Source organism: Leptonotus elevatus, chromosome 3 (genome assembly GCF_054856555.1).
Source record: "Leptonotus elevatus isolate MCC_2025b chromosome 3, RoL_Lele_1.0, whole genome shotgun sequence".
In the NCBI taxonomy this organism is placed as follows: Eukaryota; Metazoa; Chordata; class Actinopteri; order Syngnathiformes; family Syngnathidae; genus Leptonotus; species Leptonotus elevatus.
This window is the reverse complement of record NC_141241.1, coordinates 18,401,998-18,414,182: the sequence shown is the minus strand read 5'-3', so window position 1 is coordinate 18,414,182 and position 12,185 is coordinate 18,401,998. Positions and strand designations below refer to the sequence as shown.

The following is a 12,185-nucleotide window of genomic DNA, read 5'->3' as shown; positions in this document are numbered from 1 at the left end:
GCCAAGGAAAATAACATCAGTGTTTTTCATGCAGCTTTCTAAGCCTTCATAATGCTTGTGTTTAACTTAATCTTACGATAGCTTTCCCACTGAGGCTTTGGGTTTCTCGTATTGTTTAATGGAAGTCTCTCACATGGTTGCGAGGGGTTAAATATCATGCCAGAAATGTAAATTGGAGGCTGTATATATAACTGATTTAGAGCTATGAGAGATCTTTGCTAGCACACTTGCATCACACTGCAAACTTTTCTGTGTGATAAGTGGAAAATAGGGGCTCCAAGTATTCTGAACGCCAGCCATCTCTATGCGGTTTTCAAGACTGCTGTCTCTCTCTGGGCTCCGCCTTTGAAACACAGTTAAGACCTTTGATGGAGGTTCTCTGCCAGCCTCATGGAAAGAGAGGAAAGACGCTAAAGAGAGAGAGATGAAGGCAAACACAGAAGCTCGGGAGAGGAAAAGACAGAATATAAAACTTTGAATGTTGGCTGTATCTGGATGTTAACATCTTGTGGCTTTCTCCGCCTCCTCGACAGCAACTGTACGCCGCCCAACTTGCCAGCATGCAGGTCTCTCCTGGAGCCAAGATGCCGCCGCTGCCGCAGACCCTCAATGCCAGTGGGCCCATTTCTCCTTCCTCTCTGAAGAATGACAAGAGTTCCTCCAGTCCAATCACTCAAGTCAAGGTACGACCCTCAACTTTCAGCCCAGGCCTTGAGTAGTACTTGACCCAACTTGTTGCTGTCCTAAAACTAGTAACTGTACTGCAAACAGTTTATCAATCTGTGGGTCCTTAACTCCACCCACTAAACACTGTGTGGTACCTCAAATGCCACAATGGGATTATGACATAGTGGGGGGAAAAAAGATCACAACTAATGGCTGATTTAAAAAAAAAGAAAGAAAGAAAGCCCTGTAAACAAATCAAAGGCCGACTGTATTTTTTGCTGCTGTATGGCATGGTTCCACTAGACCTCCGTGGAGAGGAAAGGCCATATTCAGTACATCATCCCCACTCGCCGCACTAATCAGAAACACACGGCCACTTGGAGTGGCTCAACTGAATAATATCACAATGGAGAAAGACCATAAATCACGTCTTGGAGTAGCAGGACAGCGCTTGATGTTTGACTCGTAGCAACTGACTTTTGATCACGTATGCTGCATCATAAACATAACATCAGACTGATCCACTTATTGGAGAATGAAATAAGACAAAAATTGCAGGCAGGACAATTATAAGTAATAGTATAAATAGAAATCAAATATATAGTGGCAACTCTCCATCTGTAGCCACAGTGGAAAAAGATTGCCTTTCGTTTTGTTTGTGTACTTTCAGCTTCAGTGCATGACAAACTGTTATTGGCACAGCAATAACAAGGCCTTGGGGCAGCCTATGTTTGAGCCATATGTTTGGACAAGGAGGCACTTGGGCCTTAAATAAGGCTGCCAACAGCAGCGCCTCTTCATACACTAAAATATTGCTTATTGATACATACAGCCGTTTACTGTATATCATAGCCAGCACATGTTCAACATCTTACAGTATTTATTGTAGTCTTACAAATCTACTGTATTTGACTTTTTATTTTATTTTAATGTGCATTCTAGTCATTATTTTTGGTATTTTTTATATATTTTAATGACTCTACTTATCACTCTTAACACATAGGTGTATATGACCAATAAATCAATCAAACTTTATTTATATAGCAGTTTTCACACATAATAATACAACTCAAAGTGATGCGTAATTAAAACATGCATAGTAAAATATAAAAATCCCCCAACTTCCCTACAAGCACACCTAGACTCTCACACACACATACACACACACAACCTGAGAAGTATGAAATCAAAAACTTGGTGGGGCACAGAGATACCATGTGAGGAAAAGCACAAGGAAAATACGATAAAAGGAGATACAAACTAAAAGACAGTAAGATTAATACATTCAAAGAGTAAAGGAGATCACTTAAAGGCCAAATTAAAAAGGTGCATCTTGAGCCTCCTCTTAAAAATACTAACCGTCTCCACGGAACTGATGCCCTCTGGCAGGCTATTTCATAGGTGAGGACCATAGTGGCTGAATGTAGCCTGACCATGTGGTTTGGTCCTCACCCTAGGTATAGTGCCCGAGGACCTCGGGATCAGCGAGAGCTGATACAATAAAAGCAGGTCAGATAAATAAGATGGCCCAAGACTGGTAAGGCATTTAGAAACTGATAAAAGCACCTTAAAATCAATCCTGAAAAACACGGAGAGCCAATGCAGTGATTGTAAAACTGGTCTAATGTGCTCCCCTATACAAAGTATTGTACAAAATACTACTTTAAATTTTTAAATTCAACCAGTCAGTAGTGAGCTGTAAAATGACAGAGAGCATACAGGTATGTGCAGATGATTGCTGCTTATCTCCCATCACCCTCAGTTCAAGCACGTACATCACCAAAATCATTTACTCCTCCTCCGACTTCAAAACTACACAATTTAGACATCACATTCTATATTTTTGGCGTGAACATATCAAAGTACCTAATAGCAAGTATTCCACGAAATGAGAAAACAAGCTAATTAAGCAGATAATGCGAGTCGACGTGATGAATGGAACAGCTGTCTTTGATCACTGGCAGCGGCGTTATCTGGTCATTATTTATTCTTGCAACCAGAGTGCACAGCCAGAGAGGAGGGAGAACAGATGAAGATGTATAGACAGACAGAATCTGCTTTAATTAGTGTGAACAAAGGCTCGGAGCAACTGTGAGGAAGATCACAGTGGCAACGCTCTGCAAAAGGGAGCATGATGAGGACAAGAAAAAGATGAATCGCATTACAGTACAATGCCGTGCTTGCTTTCGAACAAGGAGAAAAGTCCAAATTAGAGGGAGGGGCGAGGGCCCGTTCACGTGTCCTTGCTCATGCTTATTTGTATCTCTGCTACTGTAGGAGGAAGGAACACAGCCGCTCAACCTTTCGGCGCGGCCAAAGACAACGGACATGGTCAAGTCGCCCACTTCCCCGACGCAAAACCTGTTTCCCGGCTGCAAAAGCAACCCAAACAGTTTCGCTAACAAGGCTGGAATCCCCAGCCCGCTTGGAGGAGGCCTGGGCCTGGGCCTAGGCCTGGGCCGGGGCTCATCGTTAGGTAAGACCTAAAAAAAAAAAAGGACATTTATTTGTGTGAGTTTCAGAACTACTACTCTCAGTTTGCTGTTCAGGTTCTTGGAAAGAAACGAGGCCATCAGTGTTTTGAGTTTTTGTAAGCACAACATTCTCTTGCCATTTGCTATTCCAAATGTCATTGGAGCAGTTTTGCTAAATTGCCACTTGGCTAAAAACAATTCTGTCACCAACTTTACCAGTTTGAGAATCTTTATAGTCATCCAACTACTACAAGTTTCTCAAAATCAGAAATATTCTTGACAAACCACACAGGAGAAGGCCTGTTACTACCAAGACTAATTAAAGAGTTGAACTCTTAGAGCAGGCATTTGTGCAAAGCCAGGAAAACTTGAAGTGGAGGGTCACACTGGAAATTAGCATTAACAAAATTCATGCTTCGTCCATCCATTTACTACCACTTAGCTGGGGTCGGGTCGCGTGGGGAGCAGCTTTAGGAGGGAAACCCAGACTTCCCTCTCCCCAGCCACTTCAACCAGTTCCTCCGGCGGAATCCCAAAGCGCTCCAAGGCCAGCCGAGAGACGTAGTTTCTCCAGCATGTCCTGGGTCGTCCCCGGGGCTTCCCGCCGGTGGGACATGCCCGGAACACCTCCCCAGGGAGGAGAACCAGATGCCCGAGCCACCTCAACTGGCTCCTCTCAACGTGGAGGAGCAGCGGCTCTACTCCGAGTCCCTCCCGGATGACCGAGCTTCTCACCCAATCTATTAGGGACACCCTGCGGATGAAACTCATTTCGGCCGCTTGTATCTTGTAGTTTGGGATCTTGTTCTTTGGGTCACGACCCACAGCTCGTGACCATAGGTGAGGGTAGGAACGTAGATCGACCGGTAAATCGAGAGCTTCGCCTTTCGGCTCATGCAATTCAGGCTTTGGAGTGAGATAAGAGTTTTACCACTTGCTTCAAGTGTAAGATTATGATGCCCAACATCCTGAAATCGTTACAGGTCAAATTTACCATCATTAGCTTTAGGGACAGAAGGACAGCAATTTTGCAATGCTGCCCTTGTGTATATTGGTGAGCCATGAGCATGCTTACAAAAAGCCTAATATGTCAAATGCTGAATGACACCTGAAACAAAATAGAAAAAAAGATGTGCGCATTGACTTCTAGGACACCCTGTATAAACATTTTTTTTTAATAATAAGCAGTAAGTTCGGGTTTTTTTCTGGATTTTCGGGTGGCCCCTGGCCCTTTATCCGATTAGAATTGATCTGGCTCTGTGACGAACAGCATCAGAATCGAACCTCCACATCCAGAACCAAAACAGCACAAATCTATACTAAGGTGACCTTGACACAAAGCAGAAATGTAATCTTCAGTCATTAGGGCATTATGACTAGAAATGTTATGACTATTTTAGCCATTTCTGATTGGTAGAAAACAGTGAAGTGAAGAATGACTTCTCTTTGTCTGAAACTAGTACAATGCAGGTAAACAACACGAGGTAATTAAAAAGGGACAACAGGCCTTCGGACATCACTGACTTACTCGATGCGTTTGCATGCTCAGACATCCTGTCAAGCCTCAACTCCACGGCGCTGTTCGGGGACCAGGACACGGTGATGAAGGCCATCCAGGAAGCTCGGAAAATGAGGGAGCAAATCCAGAGGGAACAGCTGCAACACCACCAGCAGGGCATGGAGGCAAAGCTGTCTGCACTCGCCTCCGTCGGCCTCAACAACTGCAGGGTTGACAAGGTAAGACCCATCATTTAACAGCTGATTGTCTAATGCTAATGGTGCTATTTTTTGTTACTATTAATATGTAACAGAAAATATGTCCGTTTTTTAGGGCTGAAACGGATCAATAGAATTTTAATTAATTTTAATGGGGAATAGTGGTTTGATATTGAGTTAAGAACTTGGTCATGGAACAAATTAAACTCACAAGTCCCACTATGTTTTCAATTAAGACCTGACCTAAAAAACAACTGGTGTGCCAACCTGTCCTATTTTAATCGCCAATTCTGTCACCGTCTGCACTTAGGGTGCTATTTCTGCTGTGTCTGTCACCCTCACAAACTTACATAGTGCAAACTCTAAAGTGGCCCTCAGCACAAACAATGTGTTGGTGCCAAAAACAAACACGACCGACATTTAACATAGATTTGACACGTCATAAAACAATTATTTATTTATTCCCTGTTGCTACACAATCTGTTTACGCTGGCAGGGGAGACAAGGGTACGACATGTGCAGAGTGCACGAGAACAACACACCTGTTGAGATTTTTTGTTTCTGAGTGCTGTTATCGGGCTGTTTACAGGCATGGGTATACGCTACAAGACTGAACTTAATAGCATATTCATGTGGTTATTCAGCAGTTTCATATTGCCAAATAATTTATAGTTTTCCGTATGTTTGTTTCCTTTCGTTCAACAAGCTTGATATTTGAGTGCTGCATGATGCCAGTGAACTCAATTAAAATCACTTCACAATAAGCAGCAGTGGCAAATAGTTTAGCTGTTTAATGCCATTTGCAGTGGAAGTTTACATCAAACACAGAGAATGACACGCTGTGTGTTCAATCAAACAAAGTTGCCTTAAGAATGGCGTGCAAGTTGATGTTAACGTATAATGGAAAATGCCATTGAAATGTTAAAGTTGAGCAATTAGCATCGGTAATCGGAGTCGTTTAAGCAATGGATATTAATACGAAAGGTGGAGCAGTGCTTGGAGACTGATAATATACAAATATTCACAGTCAAACATGGTTTAACCTCTATTAAAAAAATAGTTATGTCATCTTACTGATCCACTTACAGTAGTAGTAGAAGTACAGTTTTTGTTTGTTGGTGTCTGCATGACTATATTATACTGTCGAGGGTGGCCAATTAAGGTGGGCACACCAGTAGAAGTGCAGGACAATGACTTCATTGCAGCATTAAGTTATGGTACTCAAAGGTTGTTGTTCTTTTGTTGTTGTTGCTTTTTTACATTTGTACATGTTATTATTTTATTTTCTCAAACACTATTTGTTTGGAATATTTGTGTAATATTTAATTGAAATTTTTTTTGGGGGGGTGTTTGGAAGGCAACCTTATTGAAAGTTTATCCCATTTGTTTTTTCCTTTTTTTCCCCTCATTGCATTTATAATGAACATAAAATATACATAATTGTTCTCTATTGTAATGGGCCATTACTAATGGCATTTTCCATTCCTTTTAATTAGGGAAAGGTGATTCAAAATGTGAGTTTTGAGTTACGAGCATGGGCATGGAAGCAATGGAACTTGTATCTCAAGGAACCGCTGTATTGCTTCATTCAGGTCACTCGTACCTTAATGCTGCTTTTTCTTAAAGTACATGGAAGTAGTGTTGGAAATCAACTAAGATACTGTAGTGCCTTTAATAAGAGTCATCTTCAGAATAAATGAGACTTTCATCCATGTCCAAGGTGAAGGACTTGATGATGTTTGGCGGTGTCCACATGCGCGTGCTGAGAGTGTTTGCTGATGTTGGTGTGAAGGCCGTGACAGGCCATGCAGTGCCCGGTGTGGCCGAACACCACTCTGAAGTCTTTGCCCACTTTAAGATACACGCAGCCCTCTGCCTCCCTCGACGCATGCAGGGTCTGCTTTGTAGTGGGAGCGCACACTCCCTGGGATTCCCTTTAAAAATATCTTCAATCGATGAGTCAATCAAGGAGAGAGGTGGTGGAAGGGTGGGGGGTTGTCCTGCTCTCTTTAGCTTGATGCCACGGTGCCAGTTGGCTGTGAGGAGCAGGCAGGAACTGGGAGCGATGCTCATTAATATTTCACCAACTAACACTTTTAACCAACAGCCTCAACTAGGTCAATATATATGTAAAAAAAAAAAAAAAAGAAGAAGAAAAAAAAGCAATGAATATCTATTTTGATTTTCCTCTCATTTGGTGTTTGGAGTGGATCGTTGTTTATTCAGGTGGTAGTCAAGTGTGCTTTTACTGAAAGGTTTGCAACACTATTGAAAAGTGACAGCAAAGGTGGTGAATACTCAAACTCTGGACAAGCACAGGCACTTGTGTCAAATAAGACTTGGCTAAACGTTGAAGTGCCGATTCAACTCCTTAAAAAAGTACTGACTGATATGTATGTACGTTTTCAAAGACAACACGACAAGGAAAATTAGGTTAGAGGTGTTCATTTGTGGAATGGATTATGAAAATGAATTGCTGATGTGTGGTTAGCTTTATCCTACAATGTTTTTGTTCTAAAATTTTGAATTATTTTTATGAATTTTGATGTGAGTGAAATGACTGAACTACTACTACTAAGTCCAAAAGTAAAAATTACGTTTTACTATAATTTGGAATAAAATAGAATGGAATTCAACAGGAACTCTGAAAATCTGTAATTAATATCCAATGTAGCCAATTATTTTTTCAGTTTTAATAAATTGACACAACCAAACCCAGAGCTAGACTCAGGCCTTCATGCTATCAAAACCAGCTCTGTTAATGATGTGAAGTGATAAATCAGCTAATTATTAAAATATAATACAAAAAAGGTGCATCTTAAGATGGAGAAGTAAAATGTGGTAAATATTCAAGTCAAGAAAAATGAAAAATGTATAGAAATGGTAAATAGTATTGTTATCTCCCACCACTGCGAGACAGTTACAGCTTTGTGTCCTCAAAGAAAGGACAAATACAGTATTTCATAAGTTAATTTTTACTGATTGATTTGACAGTTTTATTTATCAGCAAGTGTTGTCAAGACCAAAAGTTGTATGTACAGTCTATCCTTGGATTTCTTTCTTCAGGTCACATTACTGCATCAGGAAGAACGTACGGCTTGAGGAGTAAAACATTAGCAGCACACTCACAGGGTACCTTCGAAAAATGTACTGCGTAAAAACAAACAAACAAGTATAAAGAATAGTGCAGGACCTTTCCGGCCTTTCAAGGACACAATTCATGTTGTACAGATGGATATATGACTAAATACCTGGCATTGATAAAACATCATTAATACTTATTAGTTGGATGAGAGATTTTCTCATTGTTCTGAACTCCTGTTTCCACGCCAGGGTTGTATGGGCAGAACAATACAGTCACATCATGTGGAACCGCAAACTTAAGTTGAATAATGCCGTTGCAAAAACATGACAAAACATTTTTGTGTTTAAAAGGGGAGACTGGAGCGGATTAATGGCATTTCCATTCATTTCAATGTTGAAAGATGATTTTAGATATGACTGTTTTGAGCTACAAGCATGGTCACGGGACAAATTCAACTCATATCTTAAGGCACCACTCGACACCGTATTAAACGTTTGGTTAAAACTTATTTTCCTTGAAACAGTGTACCACTGTCCTTTCAAAGAAAAACAAAAACATATTACATAAGAGAGCAATGTATTTCTGTTCATTAACCCATTTTCGGGTCTCTCAATGACACCTAACACTTGCTAGGGCAAATTGTGCTGGAAATAATGTCGCCCCGTATTTTTAGTGACGCCGGCCCAATTAGAAATTGTTGATGTTAGGGGGGCACTTATCAAGACTGCTCACAGATTGGGGCCATTTGCTGCTGACGGTGATTCAGCGATTTTACTGACATGAGCTTACATAATGGGAAAGTTTTAACTTTTCCAAGTTGCACAATATTTGTATTTCAAGGAAGTGCCTCACCTGACTTACTGTAAATATGATGTGCTCTGTCACAGTCTCTTGTTTGTGTTTGGCATGGTGAGGGTGGCATGATCCGTTTTTTTGTTTTGTTTTGTTTTTTATGGGTTTTTCTTTCCACCTATTCTCATCTATCCTGTCCCTTGTGTTAATCAATCACCTCCTTGCTTCCACTTGTGCCTTGTCTTGTTTACTTGTTCCCTGTTTTCTGTCAGTCTAGGTCAGTTCATTCTGAAATGAGGTTTTTGGTGATGTTGGCAAAAGATAGAGCCAAGTGCAGCGAAGCAGGTTGATGCAAAAAGAAAGAAAGTAAGAATCTGTTATAAGAAAAACAGGACTGATGCGAATAGGTGGAAACAAAAACAAACGACAAGACAGAACATGAAACAAAACTAAATACAGTCGACCCCTGCTATGCTCGCTGTTCACAAAAAAACAAACAAAAAAGATTATTTTATTATATTACATTATATTATTTACTAAAACAAATATCCCCCTAATGACAGTTTTTTTTGTGAAGAATTTATTGGAAAGAAATATATATTTTCACCCCAGTGTATTTCAATAGGCATCAGTTATGCAGCTTTTCATTATTAGCGAACCGTCCCGGTCACACTCCCCCACAAATAGCAGAGATCCACTTTATAATCTAAACAACAAAAACACAGATCATGACAGAGAGTTTACAAGAAGATTGCGGAACGGTAACATAAATGGGATTAAGGAGAGGTTAAGATCATCCAGTGCAGCTGTTAGAGTGGGATATTAAATATTGATTTATCCCACTGTAATGACCGAGCTGAAGGGTGGGCTAAGTGCTGCTTACAGATGGATCAATTCATCTTTTCATACAAAGTGTGTCCGATCGGGACAATGCCTTCCTCCCTAACCTTTATCTCTACAACTCCGTCGTTCTTGGCCACCGACCTCGAAGAACATCACAGATCTAACTGTCTGCACGCCCTTAACCCGAAGCCATGTCAAATATTCATACTCGACGGGAGGCTTGTCTTTTTATTTGTCTGTTTTTACTATATCCCCTCAGTACAATAAAACCTTTTACAACCCTCCCGCAATTTATCTTTTTGAAATATTAATCCAAAGGTATTATTGTCTGCTGAGGGCAATTACTTTGTTCCATTATTTACTCCCGCTTCCTCACCCAGAGGAGGCTTTTACCTCGAACGCGCACCACTACGCCTACAGTCAAATACACTGGATCTCAAGCCATTTGTAACCATTTGAATTGTTTCCCTCTATTATGCGCTGCAGCTATAAACAGACACGCTGTATTTGCGCGTCATGGGTGAATGACAAAACAAGTATGTATGGTTTTACTCTTACAGTGACATACAGGCTCAGTTTTACATCATGATGTCAACATGGTAAATATAACTGGCCTTAGCCTTTTCAATGCACTTCTCTTAGTTAAACACAGAATACATTGTGCAAAAATACAAGCAAATACATATTTTTTGTGTCTGATTATCAAAACAATTATAATCGTATTATTTGTTTCATTGCTATTGCTTCTTAATGCATTATACATGTGAAGATCATTTCTCAAAAGGTGAAAAGACAGAGTATTATGTTGTACTGATTTGTGTAGCTAACACAAAGTGTTTGTCATCATTTCAGTTCACCATTTTTGGGGGGATTAGCTATAACAGCGCACTTTAACAGCCCCCACCAACTCCACTACAGCCATAACTTGAACTGCCCAGTCACGTAGTTAGCTTGCGAGCTAACTGGTAGCGCTGCCTAAACCTGAAAATGCAACTTCTCTTTGGATAGTCCACTAATTTGGCTGCTTTAGAGTGCCTTGTTGTGGGCCATGAGTGTGCGGACAAACCAGCAAGGAAAGGAAAAGAAAGTCACATGTGAAAGCAAGCATGTGAACCAAGACTTTGGATGCGCTTTAGAGTGCCCTGTTGTTGCCGTGTGAAAAAGTCCTGCAACGACCCAGTGAGATATATTCCCGCCATTGGAGGCTTTAAGAGGATACATTTTTTGTGGGCAGAAGAAAGTTACTCCACAAAGTAGCATCCATTCTGTCATGGACACGCCTACAAGTTAGACAAATTGATTGAGTGACTTTAAAACTTTTCATTTTAAACAGCTGCGCGGCAAAGTAGAATAGATGCTGAGTCATTTTTATAACATGAAAAGTATTCAGTAGAACACTTCACAAACTAAGAGTATAAACGTTAGCATTTGTTAGCATTTGCCTTTGTGATGACCCAGGAGTTCTTGTGCGATAAAATGTATTCCTGTGCTGACATGTTCTTTGCTGGAATCAAAAGGTGAAAGGGCAGTATTAACCTATTGAAGTGGCCTTTCTGCCCTAGAGCACTTCCTCTCCTCAGTATTGATGACTACAATTGTCCATTTCCCCTATCTAAATCTCAACCTGTAAATATTCAGATGGAGCTTACACTTCTCTTAACCTATTGCTTGTAATGGTTACACAGGTCCCGTCTGGCTGCATGTGTGTGTGTGTGCACGTGCGCTCGCGATGCCAGGGCTCTATTGAGGCAAAGCCTTCACAAAGACTTTGAATATAATCTTGTCTGGTCGGCCGCCCTGGAAGCAATTTTCTGCTCCTTTTCGACCGCTGTCTTGGAAAGTGCAAAGCAAAGCGTTTTAGCTGCAGTGTAAATCCTTGGCATACAAGGCTTTGCCCATCCAAATTAGATTACCCCCGGCTCCCAGACTATGACTACGGCCAGCAAGTGCCATTGTGACGATTACATGCACAATTGTTTCCCAAAGGAATACAAATAAATGGGATTGTGCCAGCAGGCGTAGAGTATTTAGCTTCTTCTAATCTGGTACCAACAAATCATGAAGGCCACGTTTTGGTCGGGTAATTTGGCGGTACCGGCACCACCATTTTTTCAACTGTTATTTTACATGGTGAATTTCTGACCGACAAGACAAAGAATGTTAAATTATGCTCCCCAAAAAGGACACATGACAAAAGATGTGGCCACAAACGATTGTTCATAGTCTATGGTTGCAGTTTAAATACATTGGCTTAATTGTCCAATCATGTTTTGTTGACGAAAGGACTTCTCAATAAAATGCTCCAATACTATGTCAATGATACTTTATGATGAACACCGACAACATTGTGGCATTCTCAAATAGCGACCTTGCATTTCTTTTGACTCACTTTATTTTGTTGTTAGCATACAGCAGTAACATGACATCCATATTCCGACTCATATACCCACCGATTTACATTCTTCTTTGTCTCTTTTTCTTCTTTGTCTACTTTATCTGCCGTATGTATTCTTTTTACATAGTGCCAACTAGTGTACGGACCGAGACAGCAAATAACTGAAATGCCTTGTGCATCAGGCTGAATGTAGGAAAACTGTGTGGCAGTATCG

The 12,185-nt window shown here is 40.8% G+C and overlaps 1 protein-coding gene across 4 annotated transcripts in view; it reads left to right on the top strand.

Annotated features, from left to right (window-relative positions):
• The window catches only part of sox6 (SRY-box transcription factor 6), a 158,724-nt gene that overhangs the window by 119,534 nt on the left and 27,005 nt on the right, over positions 1-12,185 (top strand). For all 4 annotated transcript variants that reach the window (XM_086071359.1, XM_086071361.1, XM_086071360.1 and 1 more), the window contains 3 exons: positions 534-683; positions 2,944-3,142; positions 4,690-4,877. In XM_086071359.1, coding sequence (XP_085927485.1) covers positions 534-683; positions 2,944-3,142; positions 4,690-4,877 — 537 coding nt within the window. The remainder of the gene's footprint in view (positions 1-533; positions 684-2,943; positions 3,143-4,689; positions 4,878-12,185) is intronic.